Source organism: Gekko japonicus, unplaced genomic scaffold, assembly GCF_001447785.1.
Source record: "Gekko japonicus isolate JY-2015 unplaced genomic scaffold, Gekko_japonicus_V1.1 scaffold698, whole genome shotgun sequence".
Taxonomy (NCBI): Eukaryota; Metazoa; Chordata; class Lepidosauria; order Squamata; family Gekkonidae; genus Gekko; species Gekko japonicus.
Genome location: NW_015168069.1, coordinates 571,879 through 597,798, shown reverse-complemented (window position 1 = coordinate 597,798; position 25,920 = coordinate 571,879). Strand labels below are relative to the sequence as shown.

Below are 25,920 nucleotides of genomic sequence, written 5' to 3'. Positions count from 1 at the left end.
CAGCAGGAGGCAGCTTCATTTGTGTCCATGTATATATGTATGATGGAAGGTCAAGCTGGTCGGTAGGGCAGGGCGAAGCAGGGAGAGCAGCTAGTACCGGAGTCAGCATGTCTCTCTGGACCAGCTGCTGGGCAGGAGGCTGCTGTTGCCGTCACCCTTCCTGTGAGCTTCCTCGAGGCAGCTGGTCGGCCACTGTCTGAACAGAACGCTAGACGTGGGGGGCCTTTGGCCTGATCCAGCGGGGCTCTTTTTCTGTTCTGAGATCTCCCCCAGCGCTTGTCAGATCTGAGAGGCCACGCAAGAGTCAGAAGCTGTACAGGACCAAGCAGAGGCCCCACCAGCCGCCTGTGGCGTTTGGCTCTCGCCTACCATGTTAGCCACGTGGCTGCCTTCCGTGGTGGTTCCTGACTGTGGCAGAGAATGGACCACCTGCTCCCTCCCTCCCTTGGAATCTCAGAATCACAGAGTTGGAAGGGGCCATCCAGTATGTGTGTTACCCAGATGTAGAACTCGGCACTTATCCTTGTTAAATTGCATCTTGTTCACATCCGCCCACTTTCCCAGGGTGTTCAGATCTCGTTGAATTCTGCCTCTGTCTTCTGGTAGTTAAGGGAATTAGATAAGCATATGGAGCAGAGGTCCATCAGTGGCTATTAGCCACAAGGTATAGATAGGGACTCTGGGGCAAGTGATGCTCTGTCATCTTGGTGCTTGGGGGGGGGGTCAATAGTGGGAGGGCGTCTAGTGTCCTGGCCCCACTGCTGGACCTCCTGATGGCCCCTGGTATTTCTGGCCACTGTGTGACACAGTGTTGGACTGGATGGGCCTTTGGCCTGATCCAACATGGTGTGAGCCTGATCCAACATTGGCATCTCTTATGTTCTTATGTTCTTCTGGTGTGTTCACTGTTCCTCCCAGTTTGGTGTCATCTGCAAATTTAATGAGTGTCTCCTCCACCCCTTCGTCATGATCATTCATAAGAAATATTGAAAAGGGTGGGGTTGCCCGTTGGAGAGCTGGCGTGCCTTACAATGAGGGCAGAGAGGTCAAGACTGATTCTACACAGATGGGACGAGACTTTGAAGAAAGGAGGGGCTGACGAGCTCAGTTCAAAATCTTCGTGTCCTGAGCAAGGCTCCCTCTAAGCTGTGGCGTCTTGTGAGCAAAGATTCTACTTTGTGAGCCGCTGGCATTAAAGTTGTGAGCGAGCAATTTGGCTACTGCATACATTAGTTTGCTCAGGAGCCATCCTTCCTGAGCCGAGGCAAAAATGAGTGACCCGGAGGCTAAAAAATTGTGAGCTAGCTCACACTAACTCAGCTTAGAGGGAACGCTGGTCTTGAGAAGGAATTGAGCATTGCCTAGATTTGGCAGAAACTGGAAGAAGAAGGTGGAGGAGGAGGAGGAGGAGGAGGAGATTGGATTTATACCCCGCCCTTCACTACCCAAAGGTGTCTCAGAGCGGCTTACAAACTCCTTTCCCTTTCCCTCTCCACAACAGACATCCTGTGAGGTAGGCGGGGCTGAAAGAGCTCTTGACAGAAACTGCTCTTTTTCAAGAACAGCTCTTATCAGAACTACGGCTTGCCCAAGGTCATCCAGCAGGTGCAAGTGGAGGAGAAGTGGGGAATCAAACCCAGTTCTCCCAGATTAGAGTCTGCACACTTAACCACGACACCAAACTGGCTCTCTGGAAGCGGCTGGAGGGAGAAGAATACACCAGAACTCCCGTTTTGTAGGCTCTGTGTCCTCTCAAAGGCCTCTCTGTCCATGGAGTGTTTTCTCACCTGGCCTTGCTTTCCGGTGAATGAAGCTTCCCAGAGGAGGCAAAGGCAGCCCCTCCACAAGCCACCAGGCGCTCGGTGGCTGGATGCCGCTCCGCAGCCGCCACAAAATCTCCCCTGCTCTTAACCTAGCATTTAAATGGTCCATTTGATTAATCATTTGTATACTGACTATCATACTCCCAAATTTCCTCTGAGTTGTACATACTGTAAAAGACAATTATGTCGCCGCAGATTAAATAAGTGAATTAAAATGGAGTTGCTGCTTAATTTGACCTGTGATTTTGCTCCCGTTCCCTTTAGTGGTATGCACACCAATCCGGCAAATAGATGAAGTCATCCATGACAGCCGGTGATGAATTGCCATCGCTATACTGTATATTTTAATAGCCTCTCACTAATTTAAATTGAGCACCGAGTAAATTATAATTCAGTCACTTGACTGCTTGTATTTAACTTGACAACTCATCCTTATTTGTCCTGGAGGTGTGGGAGAGAAGTGGAGAAAATGGGCTCAGGTATTGCTTGTAGGGTTAACCCTTTCCCCTTGAAACGTTCTGTGCCACAGTGATTGGGGGCCGGGGACTCCTTGCAGTTTCCGTGCCGACGCTTCCTTGATGCGAGGTGGGGGGGCACAGCATCACCTGTTAAAAACTGGGGAATAGGACAGACACACGGTTGTCCCCTCCCCCCCCCCAAAAAAAGTTCCATATCAGTCCTCTTTTTGATTCTTTCCCATACAGGTAAATGTGCATGGATAATAGGATTGCACTGTACAAAATGGTTTCTCAAACTTGCTATGATAAATGACTAGGGAGTGCAGTCTCTATATACTGCTGTGCATAGCCTACTGTAATTAGGATCCTGTTACATAGTTTCTGAACCACTTAATGTGTCGTGTGAATACTTTTGCTGCGCTTCAGTTCTTTCTGGTCGTTCCAGAGTTTTCTAAAATCCTAATGCATCAGCTACTGAATGTCCCAGTTTGTCGATTGTACAGACTCCAGTCTGTGTAATCCACCTTGAATCCCTGATGGATAGGTAGACTATAAATAACGTAAATAAATAAATATTAGATACCTGAATATAAACACATGTCACACTCGTGGATCCTTTTATCTACTTCTGCATTCTGAGTAATTGACATTATGCAGACGATACCACTCTGCCATTAGGGCTTAAAGAGTCTCTTGCTGGGGGTGAAAGAGAAGAGCGCAAAAGTTTGCTTGACAAAACTAAGACCCTGGCATCCGGCCCCATCACTCCTTGGCAAATAGAAGGGGAAGTCATGGAAGCAGTGACAGAATTCACGTTCCTGGGATCCAAGATCACTGCAGACAGTGACTGCAGCCGTGAAATTAAGAGACGCCTGCTCCTTGGGAGGAAAGTGATGGCAAACCTAGACACCCTGTGAGGTAGGTGGGGCTGAGAGAGCTCTGACAGGAACTGCTCTTTTTCAAGAACAGCTGTGCCAGAGTTATGGCTTGCCCAAGGTCATCCAGCCAGGTGCAAGTGGAGGAGTGGGGAATCAAACCCGGTTCTCCCAGATTAGAGTCCACGCACTTAACCACGACACCAAACTGGCGTAGATATATTGCTGTTGAGAAAGGTAGTCAAGAACTGGATACCATTTACCTGTAACTGTAGCTTGGTTTGAGCCTTGAGACATGTAATTTATTTTGTTTGTGACTGCATCCATAAGATAGTGATTCCATAATTTCCGGAACCATACCTCCAGCACAGACATTTTGATGCAATAAATCAGAGCAAGAGGCGTCAGTTATCAGACACTGTTAAATAAACAAAATATTGCAACATGTTTTAAGCATGTTTTTATTTTAAGTAAAAAAAAAAAAAACCCTTTGTGTTTGTGTCCTTTATAAAGTTTGTATCTCCGCTACCTGGCATTACCTTTTATGACCCACCTGGCCCGGCCCAACGAGGTCTCATTTATGTCAGATCTGGCCCTCATAACAAATGAGTTCGACACCCCTGTCTTAGAGCCTTTCCTTTTCGCTTTCACATGAGAGCTGATGCCGCGTCCTCTCTCTCTCTCCGCGATGACAAATCCAGTCGACGCTTTGCAAATGTTCCAGCCATGATGGAGCTTTTGCATCTGTCTCGGAAAGCAATCTCTTTTGGCTATGACAGAGGTTTAAATTTTGTTCCTGTTTTAATGGGCAGAATTGATACAGTGTTCCAGCGGCTTACTTTGTTTTAAGCTTCCCACCCAGGAAAAAAAAATGTAAGTGAATATTGTTGGCAAATGACTATTGATCTGGAGAAGTGTGTTAAATGTTTTCTTGGCAGCCTTTCTATTACAGTTACAATTTAGTTTAGTGAGAGCTTTTATAAATAACCCTAAAGCAAATTCTTGATAGAAACTGGTTATGCTCTTTTTTCCCCGCTTAGACAGATGTCAATACTGTAAATTGTAGGGTTGGAAACGGGTTCTTTCTCTTTTCGTGCATGCGTTTTTCTGCCGGCCGCATGCCGTCGTGGACTGCGGGTTGTGTTAATTCCGCAAAGCGTGTGTGGGTCTCAGATTACTTAGTTGCGTTCTTGGAGGTGGGCAGCTGCTAACCTCACACTGTTTCCTGCCAGGGAGGGATGGCCACATACGGTATTCCTGGGCCCACGATATTCTTCAGGGAGCAGGACCAGAACCAGAGGCATATTTTGCCAGGCACGTTGACCCCCTGGAGAGCAGGTGGGCAAAGCCAACTATGGTTAAGCGGTTAGGAGTTTCCAGTTACAGAGAACTGGAATTTAATTTTCTAAATATTTGTTTTTGATAGCCTAATGTAAATAAAATGGATAAATACTGAGACCCTAGAAGGGTTGAATGTGCCTCCTAGATAATAACAACTAGGTATGCCAAGGACGTTTCGATCCCACATAAACATGTATAATCAAAGTTTGAGTCCAGTGGCACTTTTAAGACCAACAAAGTTTAACTCTGGTTATAAGCTTTCATGTCACAGATCCTCATTCAGCTCACAGTCTGATTGTGAGTGTAGATTGAGGTAAGTTCAAGTGCCGAACAGGAGAGACGGTTTGATGTAGTAGTTAGGAGTGCGGACTCTAATCTGGGAGAACCGGGTTTGATTCCCCACTCATAAGAACAGAAAAGAAGCCACCCAGCACCAAGAATACAGAGCATCCCTTGCCCCAGACTGAGAGTTCCTATAAGAACACAAGAGAAACCTGTGTTGGATCAGGCTAATGGCCCATCCAGTCCAACACTCTGTGTCACACAGTGGCCAGAAATACCAGGTGCCATCAGGAGGTCCAGCAGTGGGGCCAGAACTCCAGAAGCCCTCCCCCTGTGCCCCCCCCCCCCAAGCACCAAGAATATAGTGCATCACTTGCCCCCGACCAAGAGTTCCTATTTATACCTTGTGGCTAATAGCCATGGATGGACCTCTGCTCCATGTGTTTATCCAATCCCCTCTTGAAGCTGTCCATGCTTTTAGTCACCACCCCCTCCTGTGGCAGTGAATTCTATGTGTTGATCACTCTTTGGATGAAGGACTTCCTTTTATCCGTTCTAACCCGACTTGCTCAGCAATTGCATGGAGTGCCCACAAGGAGTTCTTGTATTGTGAGAAAGGGAGAAAAGTACTTCTTTCTCTGCCTGCTCTGTCCCATGAATAATCTTGTAAACCTCGAACATGTCACCCCTCAGTTGTCATTTCTCCAAGTTAAAGAGCCCCAAGTGCTTTAACATGCAGCTGTTGGTGTGACCTAGGGTCAGTCACAAGTTCTCTGAGAGCTGTTCTCTCAAGAGCAGTCCTCGAAAGAGCTCTCTCAGCCCCACCTACCTCACAGGGTGTCTGTTGGTCTGTTGTGGGGAGGGGGAGGGAAAGGAGATTGTAAGCTGCTCTGAGACTCCTTCAGGTAGTGAAGGGCGGGGTATAAATCCAATCTCCTCCTCCTCCTCTAAGAAATTTGTGGCATCCCTAGGTCCCACCAGGAAAGTTGGTCATTTCACGCACATTCCACCACACCCAACCTAGGCAATGCAATCCTAGGCTCTGGGGGGCCTAAAAGACCCAAAACGAACAAACCCCCCCCCCAATGTGATTGATAGTAAAGATGAATCTACTGGGGAAGGTGGTACCTGCAAGAAGGATTCTCTTTGTGGAGAAATAACTGTCTAATTCTCATTCTCAGGTGATCCCTTTAGATATTACGCTGGAACTGCAGAAGCAGATCATGTCGGAACTAGAAATTCTTTACAAGGTACGACTGTATAGCAGTCAGGTTTTAATTTTGCCTTTCCGCGATTCATCTCCAAAGCATGTTAACAGATTCTCTTTTCCCCCTTTCTTTTTACAGTGCGATTCATCCTATATCATAGGCTTTTACGGTGCCTTTTTTGTAGAAAACAGGATTTCCATTTGTACCGAATTCATGGATGGTGAGTGAAGCGGGGATGTATATTCTCAGAAAGCCTTGACTCTTCAAAACGATGCAATTGGCAAACCAATTTGAACGTTGGTTCCGTGTGTCTCCTAAAGACTCACAAAAGCACTTTTCTGCAGATGGTGCAACGTGCTGATATATATATATATATTTGGAAGAAGATATCTGAAAAATAATAACACCCATTCGTTAGCCTTAATGCATCAGGCGCCCAAGAGTTGTGATTACTTGATGCTTAAGTATGTTACATTTTCCTTGAGTGGAGTTGCATTGACTTTTATTGAAAATTTAAATAGAACAGAAATAAATGCTGGTTTATCTGTGGTTTGATACTTGCCACTTCCATACAATCTGTCTTCACTGACAAAACAGCTGTTCCCTCTTTTAATGTTTCAGTCACCAAAAACACATTTTCTTTTTGAGGAGCTTTCCCATTGTCCTGGGTGTGCGCGCGCTTCCTTCTTTAGATTCTCTCCAGTCCGGTTTTCTCACTGAGACTCAAGGCAGGTTAGAGAGGACGGGGTGGGGGAGGAATCGTATAGCATAGGACACTGAACGGATCACGCAGTAGGACTAATAATAATAATAATTGTATGCAGGGGTAATTTCTTAGAAAAAGAGGTGCAGGGGCTCATTTGCATAACTCATTTGCATATGGTTTTCCCTCAAATGGTCGTGGCCCCGCCCCCAGCGTGCCCCGCGTGGTCATGTCACTTCCTGGTGACGTGAATGCGGCGCGCTGTGCGCATGCGCACATGCACCAGGATCAACCCGGGAGTCCCCCGCTCCGAGCCAAGGTAGGACTTGGCAACCCTATTTCCGGACCTCCTCAGGCAGGCCGTACCGCAACCTGGGAGCCACAGCAGAGAGTGTGACGTGGGCAGGCAGTGGCCGATCTTAACTGATTTACACGGAGGAACCTTTAAAGGGTTTCTGTTCGGATGATGGAAGCTATCGTGGTGGAGTGCGAGAGGAGAGGCTGTCCTGCAGCAGCCAGCCATTCGGTCTGGAGCGGCACGAAAGAGAGAGTTTGGTCCGGGGGGGTCACACGGTGCTGGCTTCCTGCCACTGGGCAGGCTCACTGTTTTCATCTGATGCCAGTGTGCCAAACAGACAGTTGTTTGAAGCAGGAAAATGGGCACACTCACGTTGGACGTGACTCTAGGATCCCACCCATGTCTTGGATTGTGCAGTGGCGCAGCTTGAACATACTACAGCTTTGCCTGTAAGCAGGGCTCTTTTTGTAGAAAAAGCCCAGCAGGAACTCATTAACATAATAGGCCACACCCAACACCAGAAACTCAGTAGCATATTAGGCCACACCCCTGACAGCATGGTTCATTAGCACATTAGGCCGCACCCCCCCTTTTTACCAGAAGTGTGGTCATTCAGCCACACCCACCTTTCCCTTCTTATTCTGTTTACCTTGTTTGCTGTCAAAACCGAGGGCTTTTTTTGTAGCAGGAACTCCTTTGCATGTTAGACCACACACCCCTAATGTAGCCAATCCTAATGAGTTTCTGCTGTCGGGTGTGGCCTATTATGCTAATGAGTTCTTGCTGGGCGTGGTCAACTCGGGAGCCAGCCGGAACTCCGTCCCTGTGCGTTCCTGCCCAAAAATAGCCCTGCCTGTAAGAGGGTTGGATTTTGACCTAATTCAAGAGTCAGCAGAGCAGTAAGATAATAATAATAATAAGGTAACACACTACAGCCCTTTGCCGATATCAGTGAATTTTTTTCTGCTTCAGACAGCTTTTTCTTCCGCTCAATGTTGTTCGTTCTTACGTTTATTAGCTTCTGTGACCAAAGGTCTTAAGCTCAATGATTAGACATGGAAATACAACATTAGCCTCAAAACACGAACTTTACAATCAAAATTTACAATCAACATAATCAAATCTAAAAAAATCTAAAATGTTAAAACAGAGGTCGTTAATAAAACTATAATTCATTTAAATCATATTAAGAAGAAGAGAGTACGGAAGAGATTGGATTTATACCCTGCCTTTCACTACCCAAAGGTGTCTCAGAGCGGCTTACAAACTCCTTTCCCTTCCCCTCCTCACAACAGACACCCTGTGAGGTAGGCGGGGCTGAGAGAGCTCTTGACAGAAACTGCTCTTTTTCAAGAACAGCTCTTATCAGAACTATGGCTTGCCCAAGGTCATCCAGCCAGGTGCAAGTGGAGGAGTGGGGAATCAAACCCAGTTCTCCCAGATTAGAGTCCGCGCACTTCACCACGACACCAAACTGGCTGTATACCAGTGTATACCAAATTCTGTTACAATTGGGTCAAGCCAGATTTTTGTCGCTTTACAGATAAAACGATCGTTAAAATTTCTTGAAACAAAATAAGTGGTTTCAAAATTAACATCTGCCAACAGATTGGGGACCACCCAGAGTTCAGGAGGCAATCGGTGTTTGATAAGAACCGGGGTGATCCAAATCGACCTAGGAATTGACCACTGATGACAGAATAATAGAAGATGGCCGAGTGTTTCCACAGCTCCAGTCTCACAATTACATAAGCGATCCAAGTATGGGACTTTAGAAAAGCGACCTGTTAACTCAGCAGTGGGAAAAGAGTTAAGCCTAGCAAGAGAAATGTTGTTCAGTTACAGTGCTGTTTATCCGCATCCCCTGAGAGCCCGGCTGCTGACTTCTCTCATCGTCCATTACAAGTAACAACCTGATCATAAGAACATATGTTGGATCAGGCCAATGGCCCATCTAGTCCAACACTCTGTCACACAGTGGCCAAAAATACCAGGTGCCATCAGGAGGTCCAGCAGTGGGGCCGGGACATTAGAAGCCCCCTCCCACCGTTGGCCCCCCCAAGCACCAAGAAGACAGAGCATCACTTGCCCCAGAGCCCCTATCTATACCTTGTGGCTAATAGCCACTGATGGCCCTCTGCTCCATATGCCTATCTAATTCCCTTTTGAAGCCGTCCATGCTTGTAGCCGCCACCACTTCCTGTGGCAGTGAATTCCACGTGTTAGTCACTCTTTGGGTGAAGAAGGACTTCCTCTTATCCGTTCTAACCCGACCGCTCTGCAGTTTCATGGAGTGCCCACAAGGAGTTCTTGTCTTGTGAGAAAGGGAGAAAAGTACCTCTTTCTCTACCTGCTCTTTCCCATGCATAATCTTATAAACCTCGATCATGTCACCTCTCAGCCGTCGTTTCTCCAAGCTAAAGAGCCCTAAGCGCCTTAACCTTTCCTCATAGGGAAAGTGTTCCAACCCCTTTATCATTCGAGTTGCCCTTTTCTGCACTTTTTCCCAAGCTGTAATATCCTTTTTGAGGTGTGGTGACCAGAACTGCACACAGTATTCCAAATGAGGTCGCACCTTTGATTTATACAGGGGCATTATGATATTGGCTGATCTGTTTTCAATACCCTTCCTAATAATCCCCAGCATCCTTTCCAGTCCCTCATCCAGAGAGTCACCCCTGAAAGTCTCGCTACGGGATCCGCACCACGGCTCTCTCTGCCCCCAGTGCCTCCCTCCTGTCCCCTCCCCTCTGGTGATCTGACCCATAAAAACGCGGAGTGTGATTCCCTGTTCTTCATAGCGTCTGAAGAGCTGGACTCTGACCCACGTAAGCTTGTGCTGGAATAAATCCATTTGGTTTGACGTTAACGGGTGCGCTGTCTGTCGCTGCAGGAGGCTCTTTGGACGTGTACAGAAAAATTCCGGAACACGTGCTTGGAAGAATAGCCGTGGCTGTAAGTATTTTTTCTAACCATCATTTCTGACATATATGCCCCTGCATCCTAAATGCTGAGTACAGGCTGTACAGTGAGGAGACCCAATTAAAAAAAATCATACAGGCTGCCAGGAGGAGGAGGAGGAGGAGATTGGATTTATACCCCGCCCTTCACTCGGAGTCTCAGAGCGGTTTACAAGCTCCTTTCCCTTCCCCTCCCCACAACAGGCACCCTGGGAGGTAGGCGGGGCTGAGAGAGCTCTCTCTCGAGGACTGCTCTTGAGAGAACAGCTCTGGGAGAACTTGTGAGTGACCCAAGGTCACACCAGCAGCTGCATGTGGAGGAGTGGGGAATCAAACCCGGTCCTCCCAGTTTAGAGTCCGCACACTTAACCACTACACCAAAGTGGCAGAGGTGAAAGGGCGAACTGTTCTCTTGACGATATGCGCCTCTATCCGAAGCTCTACCCATCTTATCTTTCTGAGCCAGAAAACGGCCTGGAAAAAGATGAAAGACTCTCCAGCCAGCCACCAGGTGACTGGAGGTGTCAGGAAGTTGACCGCTTTGCCCTTCACTCGGAGTCTCAGAGCGGCTTACAATCGCCTTCCCTTCTTCTCCCCACAACAGACACCCTGTGAGGTCAGTGGGACTGAGAGAGCTCTGAGAACTGTCGCATCCATATATACACACACCAATGTTCCCTCTAAGCTGTGGAGTCTTGGGAGCGACAATCCTACTTTGTGAGCGACTTGCGTTAAAGTTGTGAGCGAACGATTTGACCGCTGCATGAATTCGTTTGCCCTGGAGCCCTCCTTCCTGAGCTAAGACAAAAATGCGTGAGCTGGAGGCTCAAAAACTGTGAGCTAGCTCACACTAACTCAGCTTAGAGGGAACACTGACACACACACACACACACACACACACTTTTTATTGCTTTTCTTCCTACACACTACAAAAACTATACCCTACAAAACTAAAACTACAAAGAGTAACAAGAACCTTTGATAGGCTAATCAAATGCTTTGGGTATATGTCTACATGCTAAAAACTACATTCAGTTCTTTAAAATCTAATAAAAGTGTTCAGATAGAAAGAACATAAAGGCATTTTTGATACTACATCACATCTGGTTGAGAATATAAGTAAATTAAATGTCAACATAGGTAATCTCAGATCTTCACTTAGATTTCTTCTTAGCTTTGGTTTTCTTCTTCTTTTGCCAGGGGAGATTTACTTTAAAAGGTTTAGGGGCCGCAGCTCCTACATCCGAGTCAGAGTCAAAGATTTCACCCAAAGACATGGAAGTAGCTGCAGAAGATGAACTATCCATATCTTAAAATGCTTAAAATGCCTTTCTTTCCCTTCCCCAGATGGGAAGCAAAGGGCAGGCAGGCCATCAGGCCTGGGTTCCCTACTCCTGGGCTTGTTACTCCCGGAACACCGCTCCTGCTCGTTCCCCCTCAAAATGACCCCTGAACGTATCTGTGTCGGCTCTCCCATAAAGCCTCCGCCACCAAAATAGACCCCGGGACTAGTTCTACACTTGGAATGTTAGATACACCAAATCCGCGCAGATCTAGACAGGGGGCTTGTCTTCTCCATCCAGATAGTCGGTCAGGATTCTGATGGCGAGGGGAGCTCACCGAGTTGGGGGAGACTGTGTCATAATCCGTAAACTGGTGCCAATGGGAACAAAGTCTTGGTTGACTGTCACGGGGGCGTGGTGTTGCCGAACAATTGCGATATCTGAATCAGGGCTTTGATAGTCTTAAGTGGTTTAAGCATAACAAAGTTATTCTGTAATGTACCATTTAATTAAATGCCCGTTCTCCACGCTCATTATACATCAAGCTGACAGCGGAAGCCCTTTAATCTAATACAGACAGCTATTTGGGCCCCTTTCATTGTAATTCGCGGCTCCGCTTCGTTCTCTCTGCTTTAGCTGCTGGCGCAGCCGAACAGTCTTTTCATCTGATGCTCTGTCTTTGGAGCGGTTCCAAATGGGCTTGTTTTTCAGGCCCCATGCCGCTTCCCGTGGTCTAGGAAAACTCTTGGCTGGCTGGGTGGTGTTTTGTTTTTTTTTAAGTCGAGAAGAAAAGTGTTTCATTTTCACTGTCCTGGAAGATTTGTACGATATTCATAACAATTGTTGATCTAGGTTGTGATAAACGCAAGACTTCTTTGTTGTTGCCAGTGCCCTGCGCATCTTGACGGTAGCCAGCTTATGGCTCGTCCCGGATCGACCTGCGCCGGTGGCAAAGCCGAAATGCAAATGTGCATGGATGTGAAATTTGTGAGAATTTTGTATTTCCAGTGGCCCTTGAGCCATTAATAGTTTGGCATCTGACTTGGATTTTTTGAGAAAATTTTAATCATAACACTCTGGTTCAGGATGGCAAATGTGGAGCAGCTGTGCGCACAGAAACATGGAGAAAAGTATAGGGGCGTTACCAGATTTCATACGCGTTTGATACCCCAGTTTCTGACTTGGGTTCTCCCTGAGAGCCAGCATGGTGTAGTGGCTAAGAGCCACGGACTCTAATCTGGAGAACCGGGTTTGATTCTCCACTCCTTCCCCACGTGACACCTGCTGGATGACCTTGGGCAAGGGTTGCCAGGTCCCTGACCTACTTTTAGCAGGGGGGGAAGCTCCTGTTCCAGGACATTTCACGTGCGCGTCGTGATGATGTCACCCAGAAGTGACGTCATCACTTTAGGCATGTCGCCGGGGACGCTCTAGCATTCATCCTGAAAACTCTATGATACCATGGAGTTTTCAGGATGAACGCTAGAGCATCCCATCCTGTCCCCCCAGTGACATGCCCAGCGGGATGACGTCACCTCCGGGTAACATCATCGTGCCGGGCATGTCAGCCCGATCTGGACACTTGGGGGGCGGGGCTCCCCCCCCCCCGCTGGCTGGATCCAGACCAGTGGGTCGGCGGCCCTTTGAGCAGGCAAACCCCCGCTCCCCCCGGGGGACCTGGCAGCCCTGTCTTGGGCCAGTCACAGCTCTCTCAGAACTCTCTCAGCCCCACCTACCTCACAAGGTGCCCATTGTGGGGAAGGAGATTGTAAGCCGCTCTGAGACTCCTTCAGGTGGAGAAAAGCAGGATATAACAACCTGCTCTTCTGCTCAGGATGAAACTGCACTAGTCGTGTGTGTGTGTGTCCCCCCCCCCCCCCGTCCATGCTAATGAAACTCAGTTGGATTATTACTGTTGGAATTGGCACCCTTTTAATCCCAAATGTCTAAAAATGTCTATAAAAGAAATGATTTGGGAATGAGAACAATGGAAAATGGGCAGAATGAGAAGATATGTGGCAGCGGGGAAAGGCAGTTCAAACTGTCTAGCCTCCTCTCCCCAACTTCAGGAAGTGATTGGTGGAATTTTAAAGAAAGGAAACTACTTGGTCAATGTCTGTCTGCACACGGAGTTTCCCAAAATACCAGGGATGTACCCAGGAGCCTGTCAGCTGGATCTTGCTGGTGCATCCTAAAGCATGACGTATCAGCTTGCCGAATACGACAGCGTCTATTTCCTTTTTCCTTTAAAAATTGTTTCTTTTCCTCTTTAAAATCCCTAAATTCAGTATCTTCCTTTGTTAGGAATTCATTCGAGGAGAAAATATTTATGCAAAGGAAAGCTAGAAATCAAGAGAATGTTGTCAAGTGGTTCCTCCAAATCCATTTCCAGTGTAACTTCTAGTACATTCCTAAGCAGAATCAGTCAGTTCTAAACCCGTTGACTTTTGTGGACTCCGCTTAAGATTGCTCTAGAAAAGAGCAAGAGTCCAGTAGCACCTTTGTTGTTCTTCAGTCGCACAGTCGAGTCCGACTCTTCGCGACCCCATGGACCAGATCCCGCCAGGCCTTCTTGTCTTCCGCCGTCCTCTGAGGTTTGCTCAATTTCATGTTCGTTGCATCTATGACACTGTCTGACCATCTCATCTTTTGCCATCCCCGTCTTCTTTGACCTTCAGTCTTTCCCAGCATCAGGGTCTTCTCCAGGGAGTGCTCCCTTCTCATTGGGTGGCCAAAGTATTTGAGCTTCAGTTTCATTATCTGGCCTTCCAGGGAACAGTCAGGGTTGATTTTTTTTAGGATTGACTGATTTGATCTCCTTGCAGTCCAAGCGACTCTCAAGAGTCTTCTCCAGACTCTTCAAAAGACTCTGTTCTTCGGCGCTCGGCCTTCCGTACGGTCCAACTCTCGCAGCCATACATGACTACTGGGAATACCATTCCTTTGGCCATGCGGATTTTTGTTGGCAGGGTGATGTCTCTACTTTTTATCATGCTGTTTAGGTTCGCCATCGCTTTCCTCCCAAGGAGCAGGCGTCTTTTAATTTCATGGCTGCTGTCACAGTCTGCGGTGATCTGGGATCCCAGGAACGTGACGTCTGTCACTACTTCCACGACTTCCCCTTCTGCTTGCCAAGGAGTGATGGGGCCGGATGCCAGGATCTTAGTTTTCATCAAACCCCGCAAGCCCCCTCGCCATGACAAGGCAGTCATCCATGAGGGAGTAGCGCCTTAAAGACTAACCAAATCTGCAGCAGGGGAGGAGCTGTTGTGAATCTACAGCAGATTGGCTCCTAGGTGCTCACAGCCAAAAGAGAGAGAGAGAGAGAGAGAGAGAGAGAGAGAGAGAGAGAGAGAGAGCGCCTTGTATGCCCAGCAAACCCCTCCAGTGTTTTTGTTTAAGCCAGATCTGGACCACCAAACATTGCAAAGTTACCTTTTGCTTGCCACTTCACATGTTTATTTTCCTCTCCATTCCTGAAGCAGTGACACCATATTTTTGAGTGCTAATGTTGATTGAAGTTTTTTTCCCCCTGCAAAAGATATGCACTTAAGCTGTCGAGAGAGAACGAATGATTGACAGCAGGTATAACTACTTTTTGTGTCAAGGCTTTGTCACGTCATTGTTGTCAAACCTGCTTTCCTGAGTGCCAGCAATACCTTCTGGGGTATTCAATCAAAAGAGATTCTATGGCAGCATCTCTTTAACATAATGCTTAATACCTTTCTGTCTGCATTCTGAATTGGAAAATGGCCTCTCGTTCAGCGGCGGTGAATAGCCGTGATTTCTGATCAATGTACCAGGGGTTATGGGGCACCGTGGGACTTGTTGCTGTGAAACGCTCTTTTTTTAAAAAAGGAAAAGTTGAAATGCAAAGCAATCTCTTGTTTGGTTAACTGTGTGCTTTTTATAACGGCTCATTCAGAAGGCATGCCACACTACAAAAGCTTTTTATGAACTTGGAGGGGTTGTGTTTTTGTCCCCTTGCCTGCGGAGCATTCTTCTATTTGTTGTTAAAAATCCATAATTAAAAATCAATGCAAACGGCGTGCCTCTGCTCTAGCAAGCGGAGAGATGCAGCCGCCTCCGTGGTGCGGCGCGGCTTCCTGACTTCTGCTTCTGTTGCGCACACTCAGGGAGGACAAAGAGGCTTCCCCACCCATTGTGTTCAGGGGCAGAAATGGATATACACGGGATTTTTGCACGTACCCCGCTTCTGTTATCCTTTCGGGAGGCCTCAGTCTTGCTTTACAAATCACCTTTTTTTTCCACCGAAAAGGACCGGATAGGACGTTTGCTTGCTGCATTTCAGAATCCACAAGAACGGCTTTCTTTGTTTTCCCAAAATAAAACGTTGGGGTTTCCAGACTCTGAGTTGGGAAGATAGGAGCAATCTGGGGTGGGATTGGGTTTTTAACTTACCACGGAAGTTCCCCGGGGACTCCTGCCCTGGAAGGTTTGTTGGCTTGGGGGGGGGGGGAACAAGGCAAGCCCCAGCCGCACTGTTAGCTCTGCAGGAGTGGCTAGGCTTAGCCTAGGGGGCAGCATCGATGAATTATCATCATCATAATCAACGCTCCCTCTAAGCTGTGGAGTCTTGTGAGCAAAAATTCTACTTTGTGAGCCACTGGCATTAAAGTTGTGAGCGAGCGATTGGGCTCCTGCATAAATTAGTTTGCTCATGAGCCATCCTTCCTGAGCCAAGACAAAAATGTGTGAGCTGGAGGCTAAAAAACTGTGAGCTAGCTCACACTAACTCAGCTTAGAGGGAACACTGATCATAATTGTTGTTGTTATTTATTTATTATTTCGACTTATATCCCACGGCAGGGCTCTTTTTGTAGCAGGAACTCCCTTGCATATTAGGCGCCACACCCCTAACGTAGCCAATCCTCCAAGAGCTTACAGTAGCCCTTGTAAGAAGAGCTCTGTAAGCTCTTGGAGGATTGGCTACATTAGGGGCGTGTCGCCTAATGTGCAAAGGAGTTCCTGTAAGAAGAGCTCCGTGAGCTCTTGGAGGATTGGCTACATTAGGGGCGTGTCGCCTAATATGCAAAGGAGTTCCTGCTACAAAAAGAGCCCTGAGTCCCTTCCCACAAGCAGGCACAGGGCAGGTCACAACAATAAATTCCAGTACAGTCTAAAATGATTCAGTAAATAGATGTCAAATATTAACACAATAAAGCGAGCTAAAAACAGTTAAAGTGGGCAGGGCAGCAAATTCCAGTTTCAGTCCCTGCAGCCAGGAACGACTGGGCCGAAAGTTGAGCCATAAAGGCCGTATTCGTAGGAGCCTACTTGACACAGCGACTGGGAGGCCAGCCGGTAGACGCCTGCTGCCTTGACCGGAGGCCTGGCGGACCAGCTCCGTTCTGCAGGCCCTGTGAAACTGTAACCGGCCCCTGATCTCAGCCGGGAGCGTGTCCCACCAGGCCAGGGTCAGGACCGAGAAGGCCCCGGCCCTGGTTGAGGCTAGGGGAGCGTCTTTCGGGCCGGGGACAACCAGCAGGTGGTTATCCAGGGAAATGCGGATTGCCACTTTGGGATCAGGAAGCAGTTTTCCTCCAGGCCAGTTTGGCTGGAGACCCTGGAGGGGTTTTTTTTGTCATCTTTTGGGTGTGGAACAGCGGTCACTGGGGGCGAGAGCTGCCAGGTCTGGGGTGGAAAATACCTGGAGACTTTGGGGGTGGAGCCAGGAGAGGGCGGGGTTTGGAGAGGGGAGGGGAGTGGCCTCAACGTAGTACAATGCCAGAGAGCCCGCCCTTCAGCCATTTTCTCCAGGGGAGTTGATCTCTGTCAGCTGGAGATCAGTTGTAAAAGCGGGAGATCCCCAGGCCCCACCTGGAGGCTGGCAACCCTACCGGGTGTGTGGAGGGGGAGATATTTGTGAATTTCCTGCATCGTGCAGGAGGTTGGACTAGAGGACCCTGAAGGTCCCTTCCAACTCTATGGTTCTATGATCTGCAGAGCACAAGGCTCTCCGGGGCACGTATGGGGGGAGGCAGTCCCTTAGATATCTCTGTCCCAGGCTGCATAAGGCTTTAAAGGTTAGCACCAATACCTTGAAGCGGATCCGGTACTCAATTGGTACCCAGTGCAATTGGTGGCGCACACGGCTTTTTTTGTAGAAAAAGCCCAGCAGGAACTCATTAGCATAATAGGCCACACACAACAGCAGAGACTCATTAGCATATTAGGCCACACCCCTGACAGCACAGCTCATTGTCATATTAGGCCACATCCCCATGTTACCAGAAGTGTGGTCATCCAGCCACACCCACCTTTTGCTTCTTATTCTGTTTACCTTGTTTGTTGTCCAAACCCAGGGCTTTTTTTGTAGCAGGAATTCCTTTGCATGTTAGGCCACACACCCCTAATGTAGCCAATCCTAATGACTTCCTGCTGTTGGGTGTTGCCTATTATGCTAATGAGTTCCTGCTGGGTGTGGCCAACTTGGGAGCCAGCCGGAACTCCGCTCCTGTGCGTTCCTGCCCAAAAATAGCCCTGGTGGTGCACCGGTTGGATATAATAATCATTATTAGATTTATACCCCGCTCCTTACTCTGAGTCTCGAGGCAGCTTACAATTTCTCTCCCTTCCTCTCCCCACTCTGTAAGGCAGGTGGGGCTGGGAGAGCTCTGAGAGTTCTGAGACTGGCCCAAGGTCACCCAGCTGGCTGCATATTGAGGAGGAGTGGGGAACCAAACCCGGTTCTCCAGATTAGAGTCCGCCGCTCTTAACCACGACACCGCACTGACTTGCCCGTTGCTGTCTCCCGCACCACCAAGTGGCTCTGCAGTGGCCGTGACCTCTCTGCCCGTGGTCACTGCCAACTGGATCCGGCAGTGCTGTGGGTGCGGCTTGGCTCGTCTGCCTCTGGTCGCGGTGGCAAAGTTTGCTGGGAAGGTTTTCCGTGTGGAAATGCTGCCCTAACAGAAACGAGTAAGCAGCAAAATAACAGGCTTGTCTTAATTTCTCTCTCTCTCTCTCTCTCTCTGCCTTGCCTGCAGGTTGTTAAAGGTCTGACGTATTTGTGGAGCTTAAAGATTTTACACAGAGGTAAGTCGCAGGGGCTTCTTTCCGTTTGGTCAAGTAAGTGCTGCAATTCCAATTCTGGCAGAGGAGCTTCGGTGAATTAGTGCAAGTGGCACGAGCTCTATATCTTGGTCTGTGTAGTTAAGGAATTTCTGTCCTACATAAGAACATTTGTTGTTGTTCAGTCACACAGTCGAGTCTGACTCTTCACGACCCCATGGACCAGCTCCCGCCAGGCCCTCCTGTCTTCCGCCGTACTCTGAAGTTTGCTCAATTTCATGTTCGTAAGAACATAAGAGAAGCCAATGTTGGATCAGGCCAATGGCCCCTCCAGTCCAACACTCCATCCCATGGCGGCCAAAAATACCAGGTGCCATCAGGAGGTCCAGCAGTGGGGCCACCTTTTGACTCAAGGCAAAGAAGAATACAAATGGAAACCAAACGAAACTACCAGTAAAATAATGGCAAGCAGCAGCGGCCTAACTGCAGTCGGGTGTAAAATCAGCAATAAAACCAGCAGTAAGAAACCAATCCTATAATTTAAAAATCAATAAAAGCCGCAGCCTCCTCCTCTGAAATGGGTCACTTTTCCACAGATCTCTGTGATGGTCTCCCTGGTCTCCGAGCAGCCGCCTCGGAGCCATCTATATTTTAGCATAAGAGCATATGCATAAGAAAAGCCAATGCTGGATCAGGCCAACACTCTGAGTCACTCAGGGGCCAGAAATACCAGGTGCCATCAGGAGGTCCAGCAGTGGGGCCAGGACACTAGAAGCCCTCCCACTGTTGCCCCCCCCAAGCACCAAGAAGACAGAGCATCCCTGCCCTAGACATAAGAACGTAAGAGAAGCCAATGTTGGATCAGGCCAATATCCCATCCAGTCCAACACTCTGTGTCACACAGTGGCCAAAAAGACCAGGTGCCACCAGGAGGTCCAGCAGTGGAGCCAGGACACTAGAAGCCCTCCCTCTGTTGCCCCCCCCCCAAAGCACCAAGAAGACAGAACATCCCTGCCCTAGACATAAGAACATAAGAGAAGCCAATGTTGGATCAGGCCAGTGTCCCATCCAGTCCAACACTCTGTCACACAGTGGCCAAAAAGACCAGGAGCCACCAGGAGATCCAGCAGTAGGCCAGGACACTAGAAGCCCTCCCACTGTTGCCCCCCCCCCAAGCACCAAGAATACAGAGTATCCCTTGCCCCAGACAGAGAGTTCCTATCTATACCTTGTGGCTAATTCCCTCTTGAAGCCATTCATGCTTGTGGCTGCCACCACCTCCCGTGACAGTGAATTCCATGTGTTAATCACTCTTTGGGCGAAGAAGTACTTCCTTTTATCCATTCTAACCCGACTGCTCAGCAATTTCATTGAGTTCCCATTACTTCAGCAAGACTGAATATTCATCAAAACTGAATAGATTTTTTTTGGGGGGGGGGGGGCTGCTGGTTCCACCTGTGTCAAGGAAGAGGGCTCTAGCAGGTATGCCTTCAGGGGCAAAGTGGCTCTTGCCCCCCCCTCATTTATTTATTCATTTGTTAAGTTTCTATCCTGCCCTTCCCAAAATGGGCTTAGAGCGGGTAACCACAAAATGCACGAACAGTTAAAACCGGGTAACATAAATTGATTCTTAAAACAGCTAAAACCATTAAACAGAAGGTGGCGAATCAAATAGAACAGTTCAGACCCCCTGTAAGCCAGATTGATGGTAACTGGAGTCACACCAATATTGGTCATGTAATACCAGGTCTCCGCGTAGGGCAGGTAGGCAGGGCAGCTTCTCTGCAGGAAGCCCAACTAATTGGGGTGGCTGCCTCCTCAGCTGAAAGCCTGGTGGAACAGCTCCGTTTTACAGGCCCCGCAGAACTGTAGTATTTATTTATTTGATGTATTTGTTATTTGCATTGATATCCCGCCCATCCCACGGATGGGCTCAGGTCGGGCAACAAGGAAAAAAAGGGGGAAAGGGGGGGAAAACGGAACCTAAAACCTAGAATTCAGAACCTAAAAAGGTTAGTCAAGAATGGAAGAGGGCCAACTCTAAAAATCTAATTATGAAACATACAAAAATATACCTGTATTTATTAAACACAAATTAAAATCACAAATAAGGGCCCATTCATACCTCATAGTCAAGGTAAAGGTTCCCTTGCTCGAAAGCCAGTCGAATCCAACTCTAGGGTTGCAGTGCTCATCTCCGTTTCCAAGCCGAAGAGCCAGCGCTGTCCGAAGACATTTCCGTGGTCATGTGGCCGGCATGACTAAACACCAAGGCGCACGGAACGCTGTTACCTTCCCACCGAAGTGGTCCCTATTTATCTACTTGCAATTTCTTGCTTTCGAACTGCTCGGTTGGCAGGAGCTGGAACTAGAGATGGGAGCTCACACCATCATGCGGCACCCGGGTCTTGAACTGCTGAACTACTGACCTTCCACAGCCTGCAGTTCAGCGTCTTAACCACTTGAGCCACCGCAGCTCCTTCATACCTCATATACAAGTATAAAAACACAAAGGCTGATGAAATAGACCTAATGCGTTTCGGCCTTCACAGGCCTTCCTCGGAGGTCTAATGCAAATAGAACATATTGACTAATATGTAAAAATATATACAATCAAACATATACAAAATATGAAATAAAGACCGGAACACAATTGTTCCAGAATTTAACCACTGGGCAAAAATACAAATGAAACCTCCAGTGCAATCACATGTCCAGTGGTACTTCTCTCTGGTCAACTATATATTCTCCTGAGTTCCCAATGAAATATTCCTTCAGTTAAGAGCAGTGTTGCAGGTCGGGCAGCATCATTATAATAAGTACAGTTTCAGTTTAAAACACTATAAGACGTTATAACGATTAAAACAATGGGTACAGCTTGAAACAGCATCATTTGGCTATACAGTTCCAGCCCGATAGTGAATGGCACTTGTTTTACAAATACAACAAATACAAATACCTTTTATTGGCATACCATATTAGAAGCATTTCCCAATAATACAATCCAAAAGAAATTATAAAATAGATAGTCGTGGCTATGTGAGGCCTAACTCAAGTTGTCACAAGCTAGATTTGACCATACAAAAGATGCCTGAATCACTAAACTTTTAAACTTAAGTTTTTAGACTTATAAATTAAGAATCATTAATAGGATCAGGGTCACTCTTCCGTTTTATAAAACAATGGAGAAACTTAGCGGTCAGTTCAATGATCTCCGGATCTCGTGAAGTAAGGAGAAATTGTGCCTTGATTCTATCCGATTGGCCTGCTACCAACCTAAGGGGGGCTTCTATAAACCCCACTCGAATGGCACTTGTTTACATATCAACAATACTCATCCGTGAGTTAACACCTAACATTTTTCCGTTTCATTGAGACAAATTCTTTTCAGTGCAGGTTCACGCAGCACACTCGGAAAAAGCTGTGACGTGAAGCGGTTTATATGCATTTCCCGTCGTGTGTATGCGCATGGTTTCATAATGTGATGAAGAAATATATTCAGTGTAGAACTGAAGCCCAACTAATTTTTCATAATACAACATCACGGTTGTACGTTGAAAATGTGGCTGCCACTTAAAACGGCAGTCCTGAGTCGAGATTGTTACACTGAACCTATTTGAGCAACAGCCGGTGATGGGGAACTGGGGAATACACAAGATGAAGAGCAAAATAATGTATAAAGTAAAGGTAAAGGTTCCCTTGCTCGAAAGCCAGTCGAGTCCGACTCTAGGGTTGCGGTGCTCATCTCCGCTTCAAAGCTGAAGAGCCAGCGCTGTCCGAAGACGTTTCCGTATAGTGTATAGTGCACTTTATATGGGGAACGGAGGCTTGACGCGGAGGAGCTACAGTTCTCATTGGCAGCTCCGTGTTGCTATCCTGTTCCTAAATGTCTCTGCCATCAGCTCCTGCGATATACAGCTGTAGAAGTGGAACCGAAAGATATCCACCGTGAGCCCAAAACACAAATTTGTGTGAGAGCAGAGGTACTCTAAATGAGACAGTAAACTGAGTGGAGGGGCCAGTGGCTCGTTGGTTCGGCATCAGCGTGCAGAAGGTCCTAGGTCCAGTCCAATTAAAAGGAGCAGTCAGTAGCCGATACGAAAGATCTCCGCCTGAGTAGATGATACAGACCTTGATGGTCCAATTCGGTGTAAGGCAGGTCCGTGTGTTCATTCCTCTGAACTCTCAACGACCCAGTTTGCGTGCGCACCCTCAGGTTTATAAACCACGCCCATTAACATCACCTTCCAAAGGAAACGCGTCTGCAGGATCGGAAGAGCGATAACAATGCCGCCGCCAGCAGCATGTGGGGGATGTGCGAAGAAACTGTCAACTGCATCGACACTACAATATATGAATATCCACGCAGCACCGCCACAACACTTAATATGCGTGTGTTCATGTATAATAATAATTAGTGTTGATGCTTTGGATGATCTCTTAGCAATTCACATCTGCCACCGGAATCCGCATCGCTCGGATTCCTTGAACTTTGGAATACCGCACTCTACCGTTTGCCAACGGCCATCAGGATTGGAGTGTCTGTACGTGAAAACTATTTTGAATAAAATGGGTTTTTAAAAAATATCCCTTTGCTTTTGAATCAGGCGCCTGAAACGTTTCCGCATTCAGCATCCTGACCCCACTCCTTGACAGCTCCGGCAGGGGCGAGGAAAGAGCATTTGTGCGCGCGCCCCCCCATTCATCGAGCAGCCTGGCAAAACCAGCCGAGGTACCGCTGGAATGAAAAGAAGCCTCGTCTCATATAAATAATTCGTATTAAGGAAGCACTTGTGCCGATGATGGGCACATAACGACCCATTTTGGCTCTCGTTTACATTCCTCCACATGCAAAATGAAAATATTAATCACCAACAGATGCTCCAGGAAGACGCTGCACACGCAGACAGTGCTGCTTCTCTCAACAAAGTAACGGGCCTGCGGTGTGCCAGTGGGCGCTCTGCAACGCTCCCTCTAAGCTGAGGAGTCTTGTGAGCAAAAAGTTCTACTTTGTGAGCGACTAGCATTAAGGTTGTGAGCGAGCGATTTGGCTACTACTTGAATTAGTTTGCTCTGGAGCCTTCCTTCCTGCGCTAAGACAAAACTGTGTGTGCCAGAGGCTAAAAAACTGTGACCTAGCTCACACTAGCGCAGCTTAGAGGGGACGCTGGGACTCTGATGCCCGGTTTGGTACCCCAGTTGCTGTCTGTGCGAAGACCTTGTTGCCTCTCATTCCAGAGTTCAGCCTGTAGAAGCAGCAGCAGAATTAGAGCTTCTGGAATCGGCTTAAAGGGACGGCCGTTAATTCCCAACGAAGACATTTTGTACCTTGTTTTCCTTGGAACTGCTGGATAAAATCCCCAATGTGGCTGAGCGTTAAGCCTGTCATTTTAGAGAAGGTTGGGAGGGACGTAACGTTTTTGTGCTGCCTTGCCCCACGCGATCGGGGCCCACAAGGTGGCATACATTTAAAAAAAACAAAGCATGAACATGTTTGAGCACTTAAAAATACATTTAAAATTTTAAAATAATTAAGTTGCAGACAGATGAGCAAATGATGCTAGAAGGAGGGCAAGTAACCTTTACTGGATGAAACAAAAAAGTCTTCACCTGCTGGCAAAAGACACAGAGGGTGCGTTCAGACGGGGCGTTTCAGCCGGCAAAAACTGTACTGGTTGGAACCGGTGCAGTTTATGCCGGCTGAAATGCGATCACACTTACCTCCTGTCTGTGGAGCCCATCGCTGTATGCCCATTCACACGAAGTGGGCATTGGCGGGGTTTTTTTTTTAACACAGTTTGCGCATGCGCATAGGCAGCCATCCACAGAATGGCGATCTTCACGCATGTGCAAAACACCCCGTCTTACATTTAAAGTTTAAAGGTAAGGACTTACCTTTAAAGTTTAAAGAGCAAAGTGGCCTCCCTGAGGTCCCGGACTCCTCTAAAAGTTAAACTAAGGACCTTTCCTTTTTTAAAAAACAAATGCCGGGGCAAAAGCTTCGCTCAAGCGATATCGCCGACCTAAAAAAAAATGGCGGGCGAAAATCGGAAGCGGCTCTACAGTGGTGGAGAGCGATCAGATGGGAGGGGGGGGTAAAGCGATTACAACCATTGCACTCAGGATACACTTGGGGACCTAGTGGCAGAATACAATGGTTTAAAGCTCTTTGCAATGGTTAGGGACGGAAGGCAGATGTTCGCTGTGTGAAGTACACTGATTCCAACCGGCACCTATACCGTTGCAAATGCCCCGTCTGAACGCACCCAGACAGAGGGACACCGACAATTCTCCCTGGGTAGGGAGTTCCAGATGCAGTTATGAGGATGTGGGGGGGGGAGCAACCTAAGGGAGCATTGGCGCATGGAGACATGTCAAAGGTTTCTTTAGGATCCCAGCCATTGTGTGCGTTTCTTCACTTAATTTATAGCCCACCTTTCTCGTTGAGGCTCAAGGCTGATTACAAAATATAAACACGATGCAGCGAGAGTAAGACATCATCAGAGCCCCAAGTCTGGGTCCCCCTAGGCCACCACCCCTGTTAACCCGAGCAGCGCCCAGCCCTGTGGGTCCTCGTGGTTAAATGCACGCAAATAAAGCAGCCCTTTGTAAAAATATATATGAAGTTCTATTGAACAGTTTAAAAAGGAGTATCACTATTCAGTACAGTCTCTAGTACAGAGACTCAGTTTGGTGTAGTGGTTAGGAGCGTGGACTCCAGTCGGGGAGAACCGGGTTTGATTCCCCACTCCTCCACATGCAGCTGCTGGTGTGACCTTGGGTCAGTCACAGGTTCTCTCAGAGCTGTTCTCACACGAGCAGTTCTCAAAAGAGCTCCCTCAGCCCCACCTACCTCCCAGGGTGTCTGTTGTGGGGAGGGGAAGGGGAAGGAGATTGTAAGCCGCTCTGAGACACCTTCAAGTAGTGAAGGGCAGGGTATAAATCCAGCCTCCTCCTCCTCCTCCTCCTTCAACTTAGCAGCAGAGAAATTAAAAAAGCTAACTTTCTATCTAATACATTTAGTACCTGGTGTCAGAAGACACACCTTCTTGCAGCATAAGAGTCCAAGCTGTAGCCGAAAGCATTCTATACATAGCAGTCCATCATGATGTAGCATAACATATCAAAGCATACTAGCATGGCACAAGCAAAAAAAGTTAGTACGGCGTCCCTTTGGCCTGTAGCCTTATTGTAGTCTTTTGCCCTCTGGTACCAGCTAGTCTCTTGGATCCAGTCAGGAATCTACCTTGATAGACCTTTCCAGGAGATGTTCACATCCGCTCCAAATTCTCCCCTCCTGTCTAGTTACACAGTTGAGCACAGGTTCTCATGATTAACCGATTACCGCATTCTTGAATCCGGCCTCGAAAGACATGAGGGTGGTCTGGGCAGGAAGGCCCGAACTACGGACACCTGCAGGCCAGAGGACGCCTAATAATCACGCTAACCCTTGAGGGGTAATTAAGAACATAAGAACATAAGAGATGCCATTGTTGGATCAGGCCAAAGGCCCATCCAGTCCAACACTCTGTATCACACAGTGGCCAGAAATACCAGTGCCATCAGGAGGTCCACCAGTGGGGCCAGGACACTAGGAGCCCCCTCCCACCGTTGGCCCCCCCAAGCACCAAGAAGACAGAGCATCACTTGCCCC

General features: G+C 47.8%; 1 protein-coding gene across 1 annotated transcript in view; it reads left to right on the top strand.

The window, feature by feature from the left end:
* The window catches only part of MAP2K5 (mitogen-activated protein kinase kinase 5), a 236,163-nt gene that overhangs the window by 77,396 nt on the left and 132,847 nt on the right, over positions 1-25,920 (top strand). Inside the window, exons 9-12 of the mRNA XM_015414599.1 lie at positions 5,961-6,029; positions 6,126-6,207; positions 9,882-9,943; positions 18,242-18,290. Of these exons, the coding sequence (XP_015270085.1) occupies positions 5,961-6,029; positions 6,126-6,207; positions 9,882-9,943; positions 18,242-18,290 (262 nt within the window). The remainder of the gene's footprint in view (positions 1-5,960; positions 6,030-6,125; positions 6,208-9,881; positions 9,944-18,241; positions 18,291-25,920) is intronic.